General features: G+C 31.4%; 3 protein-coding genes across 5 annotated transcripts in view; 2 read left to right on the forward strand and 1 right to left on the reverse strand.

Annotated features, from left to right (window-relative positions):
• The window catches only part of LOC108750775 (sensory neuron membrane protein 1-like), a 12,317-nt gene extending 7,167 nt beyond the window's left edge, over positions 1 to 5,150 (forward strand). The window contains exons 4-8 of the mRNA XM_018490504.1: positions 2,097 to 2,293; positions 3,366 to 3,571; positions 3,969 to 4,224; positions 4,339 to 4,550; positions 4,920 to 5,150. Of these exons, the coding sequence (XP_018346006.1) occupies positions 2,097 to 2,293; positions 3,366 to 3,571; positions 3,969 to 4,224; positions 4,339 to 4,550; positions 4,920 to 5,150 (1,102 nt within the window). The remainder of the gene's footprint in view (positions 1 to 2,096; positions 2,294 to 3,365; positions 3,572 to 3,968; positions 4,225 to 4,338; positions 4,551 to 4,919) is intronic.
• A 2,193-nt stretch (positions 5,151 to 7,343) lies between these two features.
• Positions 7,344 to 14,515, forward strand: LOC108750774 (sensory neuron membrane protein 1-like). Of its 3 annotated transcripts, none has more exons than XM_018490501.1 (9): positions 7,344 to 7,432; positions 9,317 to 9,430; positions 10,264 to 10,421; positions 10,984 to 11,183; positions 11,559 to 11,761; positions 12,512 to 12,767; positions 13,052 to 13,263; positions 13,388 to 13,614; positions 14,172 to 14,515. In XM_018490501.1, exons 2-9 carry the CDS (start codon positions 9,326 to 9,328, stop codon positions 14,383 to 14,385), a joined length of 1,575 nt encoding a protein of 524 aa, XP_018346003.1. In that variant the 5' UTR covers positions 7,344 to 7,432; positions 9,317 to 9,325; the 3' UTR covers positions 14,386 to 14,515. The 3 variants fall into 3 exon arrangements, with proteins under 3 accessions (XP_018346003.1, XP_018346004.1, XP_018346002.1); XM_018490502.1 differs by lacking the exon at positions 7,344 to 7,432 and adding an exon at positions 7,796 to 7,911; XM_018490500.1 differs by lacking the exon at positions 7,344 to 7,432 and adding an exon at positions 8,662 to 8,808.
• Positions 14,516 to 15,532: 1,017 nt separating this feature from the next.
• Positions 15,533 to 19,145, reverse strand: LOC108750534 (protein trapped in endoderm-1). Its single transcript, XM_018490018.1, has 4 exons — positions 18,927 to 19,145; positions 17,381 to 17,619; positions 16,807 to 17,119; positions 15,533 to 16,428 (listed from the first exon to the last, which is right to left on the reverse strand). Exons 1-4 carry the CDS (start codon positions 19,143 to 19,145, stop codon positions 15,595 to 15,597), a joined length of 1,605 nt encoding a protein of 534 aa, XP_018345520.1. The 3' UTR covers positions 15,533 to 15,594.
• Positions 19,146 to 22,252: the final 3,107 nt, after the last annotated feature.

The raw sequence follows: 22,252 nt of genomic DNA on the forward strand, positions 1-22,252 counted from the left end.
ATATATATATATATAATTCTTTTTAAAGATGCAAGGTGCCATCTTTTTAAGAGCGTAGAGTAATATTTTTCATTTTCACATCTTATTTTTTATATATAATTACTTCAATCGTTTTTTTCAGCGGATAAACACAAAGAAATATAGGAAAAGTCTATTTAAGCTTTTTTATATAGCTATTTTTATTCAATAAATCTCAAAAGCTGCTGATTGCGCAGTCGCAATCGCACCGATGTCGTCGAATCACAGTCAATGAACAAACAAAGATGTGCGTATGTGTATGTAAGAATGTGTGAATATGAGAACAACTCCAGGGGAGCGGGTAGTTCGCCGATGAGAATTGCTGAGGAGGACCGCCGACAAGAAAACGTCTGAGATCAGAGCGCAGGACATCAACGAAAGTGGACATTCGCACATCGACAACCTTTCTGAAGAAGAATTTCTGCAGGTGTGCTTCACAGAAGCTTCACGAGAACAGAATTTTAAGAAAAAGGAAGCACGAAATCTAAAATTTCTTGACTTAAAAAGTCAAACTCAAAAATTTGTAAATTCTGAAGACAGGATCACGTGATAAATTTAAAGATCAAGAACTTCGTATTTACTTTGAAAATCGAATTATTTGGAACATCAAATTGTTCGATGTTTTATAAACATCGAAATTCTATTAATGTAAAAATTATGTCTGAATGATCTATAAAAAGATATCAAGGTATTTATTAAATCTGAAGGCTTAGAATTTTGTTAATTTTAGAACTCGTTGATTTTGTCAATTTTAAAAGTCAAGTTTCTATCAAATTTGATGATCAAAAAATTTGTATATTTCCGAAATTAAGATATCGATGCAAAGAATGAGCGATTTTCAAGAAATTTTTGAAAGATTGGGAAATAACACGTCATGTTTTACGTCGAATAGACAATGCGAGGCGTAATCCGAATCTGAGACGTTTATTATCCTTTTTTACGATCGGAAAAATTCTCACCATCATGCTACATGTTATTGATGAATAACAAGGTGCTAACCTGCTGTCAAAATCTCTCTAAGATATAAAATGTAATTCAATTCGCGCGGTGTGTTCTCAGATTAATATGGTGTCTGTGAAAACATTAGGACTCGCAGGCTCCTGTACGTTTTCCATTGGGCTTATCAGTTATACTTTGGGATTTCCTTCTATGCTGAAGTCGCAAGTTAAATCTGTAAGTAGTGATTGATACATCACATTGTCAATTTATCAAGCTCTGTTCGGTTTACTGAAATCAGAACGGTAAGAAAGATCTTTCTTTCAATATTGGATTATTACGAATTTAGTTTCAAGCTGTGAATATTTTAATAATAAAACCTTTTCCAACTAATTTTAAATAAGTTTTGCTATGTAAAATATATTTTTTTATTTGAAAATTATTAATAATAATTATTATTTATAAGTAATTATTTAAAATGCTCATAACAAAAATATAATTGTATAATATAATCTTCTGTTAAATTTTTCAATATCCTTTGAATATCATATTTACGAGAAGAAAAAGTCGTTTTTACTGTCAAATTACTGTATTTTATAAATTTTAGCAAATTAGATTGAAAAAAGGAAATGAAATACGCGATTTTTGGGAGAAACTTCCGCAGCCGTTGGATTTTAATATTTATGTCTTCAATATAACAAATCCGAATGATATTGCATCAGGAGCAAAGCCGATTGTCCAAGAACTAGGACCCTTTCACTATGAGTAATGTTTTTTATATAATATAATAATTTAAATTACAATTATTGAGGCAATTTTTTTACTTCTTATAAAAAATGCATTTCAAACATGAAGAATATTGAGCAAATTTTAAAGTGAAAATAATAATTTCTAAATAAATAACACAGATAAGGGAATGAAATCTTATATTTGATTAAGCAGATGTTGGTGCTTAATAATATTCACATATAATGTATTTGCAAAATTATTGCATTTGAATATTATTAAGCTTCGACAAAATCCGCTTTGACTGAAAATATAATTTTTCTGTTATTTAAATAATTTACCTCTAGTAGACATAAATTTTATCCAGTTATTTATAATATATGGAAGTAAAATGGTAATTGATGATCGATTTCCAGTTTGTATCGGGACAAGGAAGATGTCGTAGATCGAGAGGAAGATGATACTGTTGAGTACAGTTTGCGACAATTTTGGTACTTCAATCAGGAGAAAAGCGTTATGTCAGAGAATGTGGAAATTTATGCGTTTCATCCTCTCATGATAGCGATAACTTTGATCATTCAAAGAGACAGGCCATCTACGATGGGAGTAATTAGTATGTATTTAATAAAAAAATACAAATTATGCACATAATTAAAAAAATTTTAATGTGCGCTTAATACTTAACTCGTAGATAGTTCATTAAAGTGATTTTGTTTTTGAATATCGTCGATTTTGAAAATCGAGAGATTACTAATTATGGGAGCGAAACGGTTTTTGTTGTTCAAAACTTTGGTTTTTCTTATTGCTTTTATTCAATTATATTAGCCGCGTATATGTATATTTATTCCAATAATCATATATTATATAATGTACATATAATCTTAAACAATATAATCAATAGACTCTAAAGAAAATTCTAAACAATAATAAATCCAAATGTTAATTTGAGCCAACACTGGTTATTAGTGTGTATTTTTATACCATTTATTCAAAGTGAATATTAAACGTATACGACCTACGGTCAAGGTCCTCTTCGATACAAAAAAAATATATTAATAAAATTACATAATGATAGCGCATACGAGTGTAAACTAATAACATACAAAATGCGGAAAAAAAACCGTGATGGTGATGTCCGAGTTAATCTTGATCATTAAATTACTAAGTTAACTAAAAAGAAAAAGATTTTTTTGTTTTAAAACGACCGACCAAAAGTTTTATTATTTTCTACTTATCCAAGTTTTCATAAAAAGAATTTTGACTTAGTTATAAAATTCTTTTTCTTTTTAGTTAACTTAGTAATTTAATGACCAAGATTAACTCGGACATCACCACTACGGTTTTTTTTTCGCATTTTATATGTTGTTAGTTTATACTCCTATGCGCTATCATTATGTAATTTTGTTAATATATTTTTTTGTATTAAAGGGGACCTTGACCGTAGGTCGAAATGTATACATTTAGTATTCACTTTGAATAAATGGTATAAAAATACATACTAATGTTGTTAATTGATAAGTGTTGGCTCAAATTGGCATTTGATTTATTATTTTTTATAATCTTAAATTATATCCTTCTTTCTCTCTCTTCCTCGCTGTCTCTCTCTCTCTCTCTCTCTCTCTCTGTTTTTCTTTCTCTTAAAATTTTATATAAAGCAAACTAAATATAATTATTTATTTCTTTAGGCAAAGCGTTTGACAGTATTTTCAAGAAACCTGAGTCAATATTTATCAAAACCACTGTAAAAGACTTATTCTTTAACGGTATACTATTTGATTGCACGGATATAACAGATTTCGCTGGATCCGCAGTGTGCTCCGCTTTACAAGAAAAAGAAGAGATATTAATCCGAGAAGAGGGTTTACGTTTCAGATTTGGTTATCTTGCTAAGGTACACCTGCAAATATATTACGAATTTTTTGTGCTTATTGTATTATTATATTATTAATAAAAGTGAATAAAAAAAATGTTTTTTGCCTTAAAAAATAATATCTATCTCATTCTTACACAAAATGTCACATCTTTAAGTAATGTTTTGGTAAGAATATCTTTATAATGTATTGTTTCGATTATATGGAAAAAAAGTATTTTATCATTGTTAAAAATTATTTTATTATATAAAATAAAATTAAATGTATTTTATTACTTAGGATATATATGTGCATATTAATTTGATTAAATTCGGACGAGATTAAATTAATTTGGATAGGATTATAATATTTTTCATTTTGGATTTTTAAGAATTTCTAAGAATTTAATATATTTTAAGTGTTATCTTTTTATTTCAGGCAAACGGGAGTCGTTTGCCGGAACGCATAAGAGTATACCGTGGAATTAAAAATTACAAAGACGTAGGTCGTGTGGTGACAATAGCAAATAGTACGAAGTTGAAAATGTGGTTTGGCAATCCTTGTAACGATATTCGTGGCACAGACGGAACCATCTTCCCACCGTTTCTCAGCAAGGAAAAAGAAGTCTGGGTACACTCCCTAGACATTTGTCGAAGTATTGGCGCATATCATCTCGAATCAGGGAAAGTTCAAGGTATCATAAAAACTTGAAAAGTCACGCTAAGTGTTTGCTCTTCGTCAATTCTGAGATATGTTAAGAAATAGAAATTAGTGAAGTGACCACGTTACAGTTAATTTTGCAACGCAGGTTTCAAGACGCTACATTACACAGCGGACCTGGGCGATCCGTCTGAGGACGAAGATGTGAGATGTCTTTGTCAAGAGTCCGAAGGGTGCATGCCTAAGAACATATTCAACGCAGATCCTTGCAAAAGCGTGCCTTTAAGGATAAGTCTACCTCATTTTTATAATTCTGACCCACGATACCTCGAGATGATTGAGGGTGTAAATCCCATCCCTGTAAGTTTAATAATTGTTTTACTCTTTAGAATAAATATAATTTAAAATAATAAAATTAATCTTATTATTTTTTGTTCTTCAGTTTTTTACCCATACAAGATACATTTTCTTTTTTTTATATAATTCCACAATAATTTATACAAATATGTATAAAGCTAATTTTGAAGCAAGAGCTAAAGGATAAAATATTTAATAATATAAATAAAAATAAATAAAATTAATTTTATAGAAATAATAAATTTATATAATAAGTAAATTTCAAGAAATAGTGTGAATTTATCAATAATAACAATTTCTAACCGTGCAAATTATGAATAATGAAACGATTACGAAGTTTACGAGAATTATAATAAAAGATACTGTTTGCAGGAAAAGCATCAGATGACTTTTAATTTTGAGCCGATGACAGGCACTCCAATAAAAGCGTATAAAAGGATTCAATTCAACGTAATAGTTGGACCCATCCCTAAACTTCGATTGATGAAATCCTTTCCGGAAGCGCTTTTTCCGTTATTTTGGGTGGAGGATGGCCTCGAACTCGGGAATATTCTAATAAAACCGCTGAAAGTTGCCTATTTACAAATTTTAATTGCAAAGTAAGTAATAATATTATCTTTTTATAAACCTTTTTTTCTATCGCATTATTGTTTCGATAGTTTAATTTCGTTTTATGAAACGTCTGACATTGCACATCAAAAAATTTGGCGAAATAATTTTTTCTCATGGCGTTTTTGCGCCGAAATTACTGCAGTTGATGACTGATCGATTTTTTTTTTACAGAATAGTGATGTGGCTCATGATGCTCGGTGGTCTGGGCATGTTTATTGTCGCTATGATGAGGTATTACAAAGAAAACAATGCGGACAACGTTGCGGATCTTATACCGGGCAAGGAGCAGAACAAGTCTTCTAAAAAGTTAACCGTTAGTACGATACAAGGTGAATTGGTACCACCTAAAATTGATTAACAGAGAGTAATAATTATTATGACACTAAAGAGAAGTTGGGAGATCAATCGCGCGATGTCGATCGCACTGTGTCGAAAACAATAATTTTTAAGATGTCATTACTTAGTTAATATTTGGATACTTTGATGACATTTATCCAGTAACAATGTTCCATTATTAATATACTTACTCAAATAGAAATAATATACTCGTGTTTTACTTTACGCACACAGGCCGTAATCGATTATTATAATTTTTATCAATATTGTTTTGAAAGATATCACTGTTGAAAGATATATTAGATATCATAGTATATTTTATTAATTCTAATGTTAGTTATTTAGATTGATTAATTATAATAATGAGTCAAACGCGAATTAACAAACCATAAATATGTAAGAAACTAGTTATTAGTAATTATCATTTTTGTTGTACGCTTTATTATAAAAGTTGTCTTCACTGACTTAGAGTACTTCGTCAATCAAGCGATAATTAGAACAATATTAAACCTATTCTTGACGTCATTAACTTTTATTACAACGCCATAAAGAAGAATTGCATATAAGTTATCTAAACTGTTATTTTATTTCTTATTACTATTACTGAATACAATATAAATAACACCTTATAAAAAAATGTAAAATAAATGAGCAATGAGAAACAAAATAACAAAATTCCCAATTATATCTTAATTTGTAATACAAACATTTTAAAAAATCAGGTTTTTGCTTTAAAAATACATATAAATATACATATATTATTTCCTGTACATAATATATAATAATATTATGAATTGTATACATAATTTATTTTGTATACATAAAAAATCTGGTAAAACATGTATAAGACAAGCGAATCGATTAGCGCAGAGTCTAAACGCAAAGCTTTTACTTGTATGAAAGCCTGTGATTTTTCCGAGAAAATATTTTTTTTAAATAATATTTAGAAATTTAATTGTTTTAAGAAAGATTGATAATAAGAATTTTGATTTCTAGAGATTGGAGATCTTCATACTGATCCAAGAAAAAGAGAAAAATAGGGATAACGGAGAATTAGAGAGATGCATTAATAAATTTTTATTATAAATTTAATCCTCCGTTAGCAATCTAGATCTTTTTTAGCACAAGAAAAATTTTACTTTCAAATTTCTTCAAAATAAAGAAAGATAAAAACCGATTCCTTCTATTAAAATATCTTATTAATAGTGGAGCTTCATGTAACAGAGATGTTAAAAAGTAATCCTGAATCTTCCTACATTTTTTGAAAGCCTGAAACAGTAAAAACTTGAATAAAAAAAGACCTAGATTACAGGCGGCGGAAGTAAGAATATGATTGCAGATAAAGGATTAATTTGACTCAAGACTATTTGACTACATTTCATAAATCTCGATCTTCGTCAATTGCAACCTATTGAATAACAACCGAATCCCAAAGGTATTCTTAATCAGACAATACCTTATAACTAATTATTAATTAATTGAAGAAACTTTTAGTAAAACCATCAACTGTTTATTTCTCTTTCAATATGTTTATTTATCATATACGTTATTGAAGATAACATGCGACAAGCAAAGGTCATCATGACTTTATAATCAGCCAGCCTAATTTTTTCTTTGACTTTGATTAAAACTTTGTTTTCAGTGTCACGTATTTTCTCGCGAGTCAGGGAGTAAAATTATACGTCGAACGCAATGTCGTCGTCGTTGGTGAAGCTTATTCTGCTGGAGATGCCGTGCTATTACGTAGGGAAACCGAGAAGACAACAGGGCCGAACAAGTAGGAGTACGCCGACGCCGGTCTGGTGTAAGACATCGGTGTCATTATCGCGCGGGCAGTCCGTTCGCGACGAGCCGCGCACGATCAACAGCGACGGCGACGTCGACGATAACGAGGACGACAAGGGTGGTGCGAAGAGTTCGGTCAGAAGACCGCACAGGTGCGAAGATAGTTGAAAGAACGAGGCTTCCATCTTGCGACTCTCGATATCTTAAAATATTTGTACAAAATTTTAAACGCGGATAAAGCAACGCGAGCAGTGTATTGTGTGAAAAAAAGGATTATGGAGTGAACAAGGATCCCAAATCTCAACAATTGAAATTTTAACGCAAGCTTATACGATCGATCCGGTTTTTATAAATCTAAAGGCGAGAAAGGAACGTAAATTACACAAAATGATATTTATCTGCAAAAAACAATCGGTAGAAAAAATTGTTTAAGGAATTCTGATACTGACACTCTAAATATATCTATATTGATGTTGAAATCACACAGATTACCGAATACTGAATACTGATATTGATAGTGAATATTAATATGCGGATACTGAGGAATAGATTATGCTTTTAGTTCACTTGTTTGGATTACGAAGATAAAAATAGAAAGAGAGAATCCACTCAAACGCAGAATTTTTCTCGGGTATCTCTTAATTTTTATTATATTATTACTTAACGTGAAATTATGGATAAATTAATTATTTTTTAATTAATTTTTTTTGTGTTATTAAATAATGAATGTTGCGAATTTTAATTCAATATTCTCAGTAACTAAAAAAAAAATGTTAATTTAATAATGGAATAAGTGGTAAAAGGAATATATCTTTTTCTCTACATCTTTTATTTTATATTCTACTAGATAAAAAGAATGATTTTGCTGAAATATCTAAAAATTTAGTTAAATATAGACCTGAAAATAATTTTATTTAGATCATCAAAATAATTATATAAAACGTATAAGTTACTAGAATATTAAAATTTCTTGCAGAATTGTCGTCAACATTCTACGCGTTAAATGTTCTACATAATTATTTTAACATTCCAACAAAATTATTTTTAGATCTATATCCGTTAAATTAGATACTTCAGCCAAATCGTTTCTTCTATGTATCAAGTTTAAGAATATTTAAACGCGCTATTTTAATTTATTGTAATATTTAATTCTTTATTAGTAAATTTTATGCATTATGTTGTAATACCCATCGTAATCTAAATGTTTACGCATCGTAGACAAAATTTTCATGAATATGAGAAGTCGATTAAGAGAATCTTAAAGAAGAGGAATTTTGAATCTTTTTTCATTAAGTGCAGTGCAGCAAAAGGTATTTCTTTCGAATCAGAGTGGTGCAAGGCCGACAAGAACAGGCATTTCTAGGTGTCATTATCAAACGTAATGGTCACCAAGCGACGTGCATATGACGTCGCCGTTCGCGAACTTCGAAGAATGTACGATGTTTTAAAATGTTCGAAGTTGCTGTACGCGTTTCCGTTCGGCAAAACGTTTGACAACGTACTCCGCATTTTCGAAGAATATAATAAGGTTTCGATCGTTTAATGTTGATTTTCGATCTTCGCGAATCAAGAATAGAGCTCGTAAAAAATTTACGTTCCCTTATAAATGCAATTGCTCCAGAAAAAAATCGAGGCTGAACCTTCGGCAATTAGCGTGTTTCCTTTATGAACGCCAGGATAATATCCTGACTTTAAATGACGCGATAAGTCATAATTGATATTAATTTCCAACAAGTAGATAATACTCTCTAAAACTTTTAGAACAAAATTCATTCTAAAGAGTAAAATCTCATTCTTAAACATTGAAAATTCAAACACTTTTTTTCAAGATTGGATCACTTTTCACTCTTTAGAGTGAAATCCTCGCAAGAATTTAGACAGTATGTAATTATATAATAGATCCGCAAACTTAAATGCATATTCTCAATTTTGTGTAATCCGAAGTTTTAATAAATAATTGTTTATACGTACGTTTAAAATATCTATTTTGGTCCGATCGTATATTTGTGTCTAAATATCACTTGGCATTTCTGCAGAGCGTTAAAATGGTGTCTATAAAGAAGCTCGGAATTGGCGGTGGAGTTTCATTTATCTTCGGCATTCTACTTTGGTTCGGTTTTCCAGCATTGATTAAATCGCAAATTAAAAAGGTGAACGAATGTAATGAATTTAATAATAAATTTATTTTTATTTTTGTATAAAATATTTTAATCTTAATATATAAAGAAAATATAATATAATCAAATGATCACACGCTTGTTAAGAAAAATATATTTCTATAACACCTACATTTTTTACTTGAGTAATTTTCTTATATTATAAATTATAGACTTTTCAATAATTTTATTTCTGCGTGCAAAATTAATTTCCAAGAGATATACGCATATATGTTTTTCAGATTATTCACAAGATTCCGTTTTCCAGGTTTTCACGAAAAAATTGTTTATTAATGTTATATCGTAAATATTAATAAATTTTCATATAATTTAAAAAAATCTTTTCGTTGCCATTCTCAGAAATTTTGCGTAAGCATCTTCTAAGTAATTATTATTTTGTAGTTTATGTATCGTGAAATATTCAAGTCATTCCATGAAAGCATATGTCACGAAATCCTTGAACCCCAATTATGATTATATATTGTTACAATAATATATTATTTTGACATTTTATTGCAATATAATTTCCTATCCAAAAACAGTAGAATTAATTTTTTTCCGCTATACCGTATGAAACGATTATAGACGCATTTTCCGAATTAATTTTATGTAACCGGATAAACATTTGTTTTACTTTCACATCTATAATTACTGTAACATTCACTGACATAAATGTTCGCGTCTATTGCTAAAACTATAATTTGTGTGATCCACAGGGATACAGATTCATTTTTTATTGTAACATTTTAAATAATATGCCATCAAATTCGTTGTTAACAATCAAGAGCCTTGCTTGTAATCTGACAAGATTTAACATAAATGTGTAGGCGGTTCAACTGAAACCAGGAAGTGAGATACGCGATATGTGGACGGTTGTTCCGTTTCCATTGGACTTTAAGGTTTATATGTTCAATATAACCAATCCTGATGAAATTAAGGAGGGTAAAAAGCCAAGGGTGCAGGAAGTCGGGCCGTTCTTCTACGAGTAAGTAACTTTTTTTTAATCTGATACTCTCAATATATACAAAAATTTATGATTTAATATTTAAAATCTAATGGCACATTTTAAATCTAATACTCGCAGAATTTATAAATTTGACATCAGTATCTAAAACCAACTTTGTTTCCGTTTTTTTTTTGTTATTAACAATTAAATTCTATATCCAATTGCTCACATTTTTTATTATAAGTGCATGGAAGAAACAATTTTACTAAAATTGCTAAAAATTTAGATACAGATCTGAAAATAATTTTGTTAAACATAAGTTAATCGTTAGAATTTTTTGCAACATTGTCCATTATGTTTGAATGTCTTACAGAATTATTTTGTTAGTTTAATAAAATCATTTTCAGATTTGTATCTAGCTAAATTTTTAGATACTTCAGCAAAATCATTCTTTCCACGTGTAGTCAATTTTGTTTTAATCGGCCTGAACTTTTTTTTATTTAATTCACATTAATCAAGAATCACGTCTGCTTTCATAAATTTGTTCATTCTCAAATCTTTTAAAATATTAACATTTCATCATTTAAAATATCAACTTCAGCGAGTACAAGGTGAAGTTTGATCTCGTCGATCGAGAAGATGAGGACTCTGTTGAATATAGCATGAAGACAACGTGGTTCTTCAACCCCAAGAAGAGCAACGGATTGACAGGCGAGGAGATAATGGTCTTCCCTCATCTCATGATTCTGGGCATGGTGGGAGCCACCCTTCTGGACAAACCCGCTGCGATCGGTGTCGTCGGTACGTACATATGATTTATTAGTATTAAATATTTCCTTTCAATGTCGTGTATCGATTGCAGTCGCGAATCGGCTGTATTGCACAGGGTCGACGCGGACTATAATAATAAATGTGTGCCGGAAGGTTTAAAGTGGAACGTGAGATACATTTTCCTATAGTGTACGTACACCTTGGGCGAAGGTGCGAATTATTTATAAGGCCTCCGTTGCCTCAATCGTCATCATATTATATTTGTAACGCGTGCATTGCCTCGTGCGACGATTAAATTCAATTAATAAAAATAGCGAGCAATTTATAAAAAATGTTATTATATTAATCCTAAAACATATATTCATATTCTCTCTTGTTAAAATTTATTACCAATGAATAACGTAGGCAAAGCCGTCGATAGCATCTTCCACAAACCGGATTCGATATTCGTAACAGCGAAGGCAAAGGACATACTTTTTGACGGTCTGCCTATCGATTGTGACGTGAAAGACTTCGCCGGATCGGCGGTGTGCAATCTATTGAAGACGGAAGCGAAAGATCTGATACCGGACGGTGAAAATCACTACAAGTTCTCCCTCTTTGGCGGGGTAGGTACACTGAAAAAAAATTTACTAAATCTTGATGCATTTCGTTGAATTGTCAGTAAAAAAACATTTACTTACAGTATATAAATATTATTTTAATAAAAAAAATAATAGTTAAATCAAATTAATGATTTTTGTATCAAATATAGATATGTTTACATTTAGTAAATATTTAGAATTATTAAAACAAATCTTTATTAAAATTTAATGTTTTCTCAGTGTGGTTTAAAAAAAATTGATAAATTATTTAATACAAAGATTGTGCATTATTATCTTCAAGCACAATCAGTACACATACATGTGTTTAAAGTACTGATTGTGCTTGAAAGATAATAATGCTGTAATAAATGAAGAATATTCATATGTTGCCACAATTATTTTATGGATAAAGTTGTTTAAAATTTTCTAAATATATTGTTGAGTGATTTAAGTGTTGTTTCTGAAACTATATATTTTTGTATTATATCTTTAGATAATGTGAACATTATTTTAACGTAATTCTGTAACATCCCTGATTTCTTGGAGATATGATGATAAAGTAGATAAAGTAGCCTAATTGCATGTTAAAAAAAACGAGTCACGCATGGAGATAATAATAAACTATTATGTTGCATCTGGTAATCTCGCGAGATGGTTACATTATACTTGTGAAAAGTGCATGCATAAAAAGTATGCAAAAATTACAGAAATTTATTACATTGTTCTTTAATAAAAGTACAATTTATTATTTCACGAAAAATTTAACATTTATAGAAAAACGGTACCGCCGTGCCGGAACGTATGAAAGTTCTGCGTGGTATTAGAAATTACAAGGAAGTCGGTCAGGTCTTGGAATTCAATGGTAAGCCCGCATTAGACATCTGGCCGGAGGATCACTGCAACGCTTTCAACGGTACCGATTCGACAATTTTCGCACCTTTATTCGGACCGGACGATGACGTCGTCTCATTCGGCTATGAGATCTGTCGAAGTCTTAGTGCGCATTTCGAGCGCCACACCAAAGTCAAAGGTATGTATTTAAAAAATTTTTAATATAAAATTTAAATTAAACAAGTAGTGAGATTAGAATTGAGGCTTTAATGTCTCGAAATGCAAAAACATTTGCAGAATTATGCATACTTTGTTATTAAAAAATGATGTAACGCTTTATATCTTTTATAAAACTTATAATTATATAATTTTTTGAAATATCGAAACACAATATGTGACATAAATTAATATATATGTATGTTACTTATTACTTTACTGTTTAGTTATTACTTTAACTTTATTTTTAATAACAATCTCGAACAGGCGTCAAGACTCTCCGTTACACTGCAGGTTTAGGAGATATGAGCACGAATCCTATGGAAAAGTGCTTCTGCCGAACACCGGACACTTGTATGACGAGAAATTTCTACGATATGACGAAATGTTTAGGCGTCCCTATTATTGGATCTCTACCGCATTTTTACGATACCGATGGAAAATATTTAGAGATGGTGGATGGCTTGCACCCGAATCAGGTAATCGACAGAGAAACAATATATTGCGACACAATCATAATAGTTATAAATAATTTTATAAAATAACTGTAACGAATTAAATATGAAAGATTTGTAATTTTGAATAAACGGTATTCATCGACAGGCTGAGCATGAAATCGACATGGATTTCGAACCGATGACGGCTACGCCAATAAGCGCGCATAAGCGATTGCAGTTCAATATGTTTATACAACCAGTACCAAAGTTTAAATTGATGAAGAATTTTCCAAATGCACTACTGCCTCTGTTTTGGGTAGAGGAAGGAATTCTTCTCGGCGATGAGTTCGTCAACAAAGTGAAGGTGGTGTTTAAAGTGTTGGCGGTCGTCAAGTAAGTGTTAGGATTTGCGGCAATTTTTTAAATAATTATATTTAACAATATCAATATAATGTTAGTAATAATAATTATATGTATAGAGTGCTATCAACAGTAAATGTATGACCGAAAATGACTATAATTATACATATAGTTATTGTTGCTATAAAAATTATTAAAATTACTATGATAATTACATGATAAGAATATAAGGTGTTTTATTGCGCAAAATGGCGACTAAATATATTTGGGGCTAGTTTCTGATTGGTAGCAAATTTTTAATAGCTGCCTTATGGCTTACAAAATTTATTAAATTTCTGATTGGTCATCCGACTGCACATAAACGGAAATGAAACATCTGGTATTCTTATATGGCAATTACTATGATTTAATTTATAGTCATTTTTTGGGACAACCATATAAATATCAAAAATTTTTTTTTTAGTGTATAATTTAATTACATATGCCTTGCAATCAATTTAACATCATTCGTATAATTATTTCTTTCTTCAATTTTTTTTTGGATCACCGATGTGATGAATCATTTATTAATTTGATACTACGATTTGCAGTTTTCTGAAGTGGCTGCTAGTATTAGGAGGGATAGGCATGGGCGGCGCGGCCGGATTTTTCTACTACAAGAATCGCGATAGCGGCAAATTAGATATCACAAAAGTTATTCCGAAGGCCAGCGGGGACGACAACAATCCGGAAAAGAGCTGGCCACCTGGGATGAACATCAGCACGATACAAGCGTCGGTACCGCCCAGCCTCGACAGAAATTAAATCGCTATTAGCGGAAGGCTAATATGAACATTAATGTCGCGAAAGTCCATCCCCCTTCAGTCCCAGATCTCTTTCTTTAACTAAAATCATTATTAATGTATATAATTGAGCAGGCTTATTTTCAAATATGACGAAGTACAAAAGTGTTGTTTTAAAAAGAATAGGATAATAAACTATCCTTTTTTTTTTATGAAAGTAAAATAAGAATTTAATGTGGCGGCATTAAATGACTGAAGGACTAAAAGGGCTAAAGTTATCATGACTAATATGTATAATAAACAATCATGGCAATGATGTTGTTGCCATGCATATCTGCAGCTGACATTTCAGCCCAGATTTACCAAAGATAACATGACAGATAAATGCGGTTTTTTCTTTAAAAATGATCAAACTCGAGAATATAAATAAGGATAAGACTCAATGCGTCATGTGAAACATAATTGAAGTTAATTATTTAACTACCTCGTTGTAAGAATGTTACAAATCTCTCATTTTGTAATGCACTTGTAATAATGTACACTGTACAGTGAAATATGAATCAGCAGTTCTTAATCTTTGCTTCTCGGTTCGTGAATCAATTATGTAAATATATTTGAGATTTTTCAACTTTAAACTTTATGAGAATTTTAAAACGCGTTTTATACCGTTAATGCAACTTTAGTTTTATAATATAGCGATTCGGCATGCAAAGATATAGAAAGACTAAGAACCGCTGACAATAGACATACATAATTAGTTATTCTTAATGAAAAGGAACCGTTTAGATTTAGAGATTTTAAGTATCTTCTAATAGATTAAATACAAAACTACAACTACCATCATCCGACTAAGCATCATATAAAGCGAGTAAAAATGGCAAATGCCATTAATAATAAAGAAATAATATATTTATCTAATTTTTTTTTGTCGAAATATATAAATAAAATTATTTTTAAAATACTAAAACTAAAAGACTAGAAATTTACACATTTATTTTAACAAATAAATAAACAATTTTCACTACTTATGTGTCATTAATTTTTGTAGACGATGATCTTATAAAAAGGAAAACATCGATAAGTGTCAACAAAAATTTTTAAATCGTAAACAAATGCATTAAATAACAGATATAAATTATACATTATTTATGTATTTAACATTTCCGTCTAATTATTTATATTCAGACGTTCAGCTGAGTATCAGTAGACCCTCCTTTCGCTTATTTTCTGTTCATCTTTTACACAGCAACACATATCTATACGCGCTCCTGTATTCGGAGCTCATCACAACATAGATAACAGGATTGATGCAGGTCGTCAGATAGATGAGTATGTAGCCGGCGATATTGAGACCCTGCCAGTCCTGGAAGACCGCCCCCTGGAGAAGCTTCGTGACAGTGATCGGCAGGTAGCACACTAGAAACGACACGAATATCACGAGGATCATCTGTAACAGTTTCCGGTCCTTGGCGGACATCCTGGGCGTAGCATACTCGGGCATACCGTTACACTTTCTACCGACACTCATGAACTTTGACTGTCTGCGAAACGCCTTCCTTGCATGAGATTCGTTAATTTCTTCGAGTGATCTGGAACTCAATCGATTCGAGTGTTCGCCACCGGCGATCCTTTGTAATGAGGTCTCCACTATAAAGGATGCTTGACCAGTCAACCTGCCCAGTCGACCACAAGGGTTTTCCGACAATTTCCATTGCAGTTCGCATTGGTCCCGATTAAAAAACAGTTTCGTTTCTGTATCCGATTTCTCGATTGCACGTTCGTCTACAAATGGTATATCTTCCGATAGGCTGGCTTCAGAAGCATCGTAACCGTTATTGGATTTCGCAATATTCGTAGTTTGATCATCTGTATGCATATTCATTGTATCATTCGTTTTTTGTTCGTGGATTAGCTGCTTGGACGATGATGAATCTTCATTGGCGGATGTAGATGGTAGTTCGAGATTCTTTCCTTCGTTTGGATTAAGAAGAACGACTTGCATCGATGAGAAAGGAACGCAGAGGACAGAGAGCTCTTGCTCTTGATTTTTCATAATAGACGGTTGCTGTAAAGATGATTAAAATAATAAACTAAGATTTAATCAGTAATTTAAAAAAATATAATTAAACTTTGATAAATTAAATAAAAAATTTAGTTTAGCAAAATTTTTGTATAGCATTTTTTAGCTATTTCGTTATATATAGTTTTCTTTTATAATATACTCTCTAATTACCAATGTTTTATTTATTTTTATTTATTTAATTTGAAGTATACAAATTCCCAAGTTTGTCGTCAAGCATAAAACTTTTTTCAACAAAACATATAGAGAGATAAAAGAATCGGTCTTTTTTTTTTATTCTTTGAAATGTATTTTCTGCGATTTACTTTCCCTTGAGTTGAATCTTTTTCCTTCTTCTTTGTTACAGAAATAAATAGATCTTACGTCATGGCTAGTTTCCGTCGGTTCTACATTGAAGATCTTCACTCTGCTTCTACTCTTCGAAGCAGTTTCGCGAACGATGTAGAAAATCCTAGCATAGCAAACGATAATAGCGAGGCAAGGTATTAAAAATGCGAGGACAAAAAGGAACTCTTTTGGACTCCGCCCGTTTATGTCCGGCAGAATCGTACAGGATCCGATAACAGGATCCAATCCAAAACGTCCGAATCGTTCGAACCACGTGACGACCAGCAAGCCAAAAGCAATAATCCATATCGCCAAAACCATCGGTATTAAGAACTTCGTTTTATACAACCTTTAAATAACATTTCAATAATTAATTTGTAATAGAATTCAGAAAATAATTTCTTATATAGAAAAATGAAAAAATTTAAAACAGAAAAGATTTTAAATCAAGGCTCGGTTTTTGAGAAAATTAATTTTTAAATTATTCACTGTAATAATTTTATTTATTTATTAGCTTTTACAGGCTCAATAATCATTTAGTATTTGATTTATTAATAAACAAAATAGTTATATGAAAAATAAATTATTTATATGGAATAAATTAACTTACATAGAATAGAGACTAGGATGACCGATCATGACGTAGCGATTGATTGTGATCGCGAGAACGCTGAAGAGGCTGACTGCAACGAGGCCGTACCTCAAGAGCGGAAACAGCCGACATAGAAGTGGTCCGTGCAACCACGACCTGTGCCAGAACGTTGAAGTTGCGAGTGGTAGATTGAAACAGCAAAACATCAAATCTGATATCGAGAGATTCATAATGAAGACCGCGGTAGCGTTCTTTAGCTGTAACAAAATTAATTGTAAAAAGTTGTAGAAATTTTACATTAAAAACAAAATTAATATTAAAAAATTTAAATTACAAAAATATTTCTTTACAAAATATCTCTATTATTGGTTGAAATTGCTTTTTAAGATTTATTTGGAACATTTAAATAAATCATTTTGCATCTAATTATAATACTTTATTGTTGTGCGTTATTAGAGCATGTATTTGATGATACATGTATAATAACAAAGAAATTATTGACGTGAAAATTAATTCGCGGAATTATCGAATAAACTCTCTCGAATTTCTCGAAGTAAATACGATAAAATTGATGGAGACTTCTCGATTCAGTTCTAGTTGATTTTATCAGAATAGAGTACGTGAACCTTCGCGAAAACACATGAATGTATATGCGGTCGGTTCTGCGTAATCGATTCCAAACTTAACTCATTGATGATTGACTTCGGTGAGAAATTTAGCCATAGAATCGTGCCGACGACCTCCTTTTCAACCTCATAATCGATATTTTTTAATAACAAACATATTAGAAGCAAAATACGTTTTATAAAACAATTATTTCGTGTTCGGAAATCTCTAAAAATTTGTGCTTTTAAAATGAAATAGGTATACTCAAGCGTAAAAGAGAGAAAAAGTGAAAATGGCAATAGAAAATCAACATGTAAGATTAATAAAATATAAAACTTAAATAATACAGAATCCTTTTTTATAAAATAAAACTATTAAGAATATTAGACTGAGGAACATTTTGTATTTGACGTCCGTCTGTATTTGACGTTCATTTTAACGTCATTGCAGCTTGGCTTAACTGCTTGTAAGACTAAAGAGGTATAATGACTCGAGGTAAACCACTCGGCAGCTTTTAAAATTTCTGCGTAGCCGGAAAGCAATGCCGGAAACTTGAGTAATCTTACATAATACGGATTCGTTATACTAGAATCTTTTGAGCACGAGTCGAGAAAATTATTGCAATAAATAGCTCAAAACGATTTACAAAATGCTTTATTTGTACATTAAACATTTCTGAATATTTTCTTTTAGAAAGGAATTTAATTGTAACATCAACACGTTGACATATTATTATATTTCTGAATTAATCCTCCTTTTACGAATCATCATTGTTTCATGCAACACCAACAATCAACGAATCAAAATTGCGCGAAATTCATATCGACAAATTTACTAATCGATCAATTTTCAGCTTGAGCTGTGTTTGCTTTCTCCCTATTCGCATTTTCTTTTTATTATTATCATATTATTTTTTATACAAAGCTACATAGGACAGGATTTTTTATTACAAAGTTACCTTTTTGGTGCGAAATAATGCGATCACCGTAATGAGATTTCCCGGAATGCCGACCAGCATGAAGAGGATGCAGCAGGCGGCGGCGAAGCACAGCAGCCACCGTGGATAGTCAACGAAGAGGATCACTGATCCCGGATCCTGCAGCATCTCCTCGATTGCTAAGTCGTCGCTGCTGTTGCGTCCGGTTTCGTTGTTCGTCATCCACCAGTGTTTCAGCATCTGTGGAAGACCCGAACTCTCGCCGAGTACGTCTACGAATGTCGTGTCAAGACCATAAATAGAGTCTTGACATTTTACATTTCGCCATATATTTATTTATCTTGATTTAGGGAGAGAACCCTTTAAAATAATAATCAATAACTGTTTATAAATCAAAAGCTCTGTTATTATATATATGTAATCTTTATTTTATATTTAATCCACCATAAGAAATTACATAATATAGAGTGATTTAAACAATCGTAATTACTTTCTAAAACTTTTAGAATGAATCTTAATTAAGAGAGTAAAATCTCACTCTTTCGAGTGAGATTCCACTTCAAAAAATTTAGAAAGTACTAATTATTATCATGTCGTGATTAAGCGATACTTTATCACCTTCACAAAAATTATGCATTATTACATATTATATTGTTTAATATATAATTATATCTTAATTACATAGTATGTAATTTAAAAAGTTTCTCGGTAAGAGATGTGCTTATAAGAATTTACATGGCTCTAGTCTGGAAATGTATGTATTTTTTTGTCCTTAATTCTTCGTTGTGTTGTACACGATTCCGTTTAACGACCGACACATGTTTTGCCATTTCAGAGGCGCGAATTTTGCACACCATTCACGCGTGTCTATGTGTTGGATCCAGCACGCCTCTTTTTTCTCCCAACGGTGCCAGTGCGTCGGAAAGGAACAGAGAGATCTATTTTCGCCACCTGAGACGATAAACTCTTTCGCGAGAGAGTAAACTCTCAGACGTTTCTATGGTCCAAACCAGCCTCGCGCGACCTGTAGTCTCGCAGAGTATCGATGATCAGTTCATACATACAGTCCGCATAGTCGCGAATCATTGCCGACAGCCATATCAATTTTCGCACACAAATTATAAGTCGCTTTTACTAGGTGCATTGAAATAAGCGAACAAAAATGTAATGTAAAATATTAAAAATTAACAATAAACTGTCTGTTTTTTGTTAATGATTTTTTATTTCTGAATTGGTGGACCTCAAAGATAAAAATCAACAAAAAAATGACTTCATTTTGATTCTTAACATCAATAAACAATCAAATTTTGTAACAAAAAAATTATCATTTTGAGTTTCATGACGTTAAAATAAAATCATTTTGATTTTCTTTTTTGATTTGATGTTTCTTGAGATCAGTGCAATAAATTGAAGTGAAATAAATGTAGTTTGTTTAATTCACTTCATAATTTATATAAATATTGCACTGTATATACCAATCAGAGAGTTCATTGATAAAGAACGGACAATGGTAAATGTTTTAACGTGATTTTGCTTTCAAATATTCAATAAAAGAATTGTTTCAAATAAATAATAGAAATTCTAGATTTTTATTTCATTCCACGGCATTACGCTTACCTTTGCGAAAATAAAAAACACTGATTTTGATCAACAGCGATGATTACCGATAGTGATTTAAGATCTACGTGACGATCTTTTCTCGCTCCTTTCGAAACCGGGATGACGTTAGTCGCGTCTCCGATTTATTTCTCGTCTTGTCGGTTCTCATAGTGACTTTGGCATTGTAGACTCAAGTGATTTCTTCTGAGAGACTATAAATTTCTGTCGCAATTTCTTGATATTATCGGTGCAATATATTTACGATAACGAGAAGATCTACTTTTATGATGGAGTTAAATTCAAATTTATTTGCTAATTCGTGCCGACACGACAAGAAAATATAAAAAGAAGGAATAGAATTAACAGATGTGCGAACGAAGCGGATCTGGTAAAATTCACGAATGGACTGACGGAATTATTAGCAAGAATCAGTGTGTATACAAGAGTATGCACTTTTCGCGGATGCTGCGCTTGCGCCAAATTCGACTCCTCCTTTTATTCCTCTGTCGAGGTAATTTCTTTTTTTGGAAACTGATTTGGTAATTAGAAGACATTTTTTTACCATCTTTTATTTGTTATGACAGAAATTTTTTGCGACATATCGAAATGTAATATAAGAGATAATTGCGTTAAATTTTACAAAAATAAGATAAGCACCGAATGAGCGTACCGATCGTCAATCTTATTATAAACAATTTATTGTGTAAATTGGAATGTTACATAGTCGACGACGTGATAGCGAAAGTGTTAAAACGGTGCCAGTCAGCCCCATGTCGCCGATATGCCACTTGTGGTAAAGCACCTACATGTCTGATGATCGGGAGCATACCGTCCCCTGGAAAGCGTCCCTACATCCTTTTTAAAAATAATTGCATTTTGTTAGTAGTGGGAGTGAAGGGGAGAGCCTTCCAGCTGCGCACAAACGATCGCGAGCGGAAACGTGCGAGTCGGAAGTGCGTTTCCCCATTTCGCTGCTTGTCCGAGTTCTGAGGATCGCTGAAATCTCCGGCTGTAGGAACTGTATAGTGGAAAAAATGTTGTGCACTAAATTTCAATAAATATTTGTTTGAATAGTACTAAACATTTACTAAACATATATTTATTTATGTAAACACATATTTTTTTGTTCTGATGCAAGAAACATCAATTTTGATTTAAGTATCGCATTTTTTTATTGAGTAAATATTTATTTACTGTAAATTTTGGATTAATAGAGTTCGAGAAAAAAATCTGTGAAAGAATATCTGGTAATCGCAATTAGTGGATTATGTATACAATTTATTAAGGCTTTTAAATAATATAAGAAATTAATTAATTAATTTTCTCTACGAACGCGCGCGCGCGGAAATCTGTCCTTTGATGTTTTTGTGATTACATATTTTTGATTAATTAAAAATTAGTCTTTTTTTATTATATAAAACTTGATAGCTGATAATTCTTTAATTCTCTACAGTAATCTCTCTGCTTTGTGATGATTGATATTTTTTAATCTATCATATTGCGTATCTATTACTCGCCGGAAGAGCATCCGGCAAATCTAGGACGCTACATAAACGTGTTATTAGTATTATATCCATAAATGGATTGATTGTTATATTCGACAAAATAAATTACATCCATAATATCAATCTTCTTTTACAAGAATAGATCTTAAATAGATCGGAAAAGTTAGAGTTTTGGACGATAGAATTAATTCCGGACAACCGCGACTGGATGCGGGTCTCCTTTATGACGCGTGAAACTAACGA

The sequence above is a fragment of the Trachymyrmex septentrionalis genome, unplaced genomic scaffold (assembly GCF_001594115.1).
Source record: "Trachymyrmex septentrionalis isolate Tsep2-gDNA-1 unplaced genomic scaffold, Tsep1.0 scaffold37, whole genome shotgun sequence".
Classification (NCBI taxonomy): domain Eukaryota; kingdom Metazoa; phylum Arthropoda; class Insecta; order Hymenoptera; family Formicidae; genus Trachymyrmex; species Trachymyrmex septentrionalis.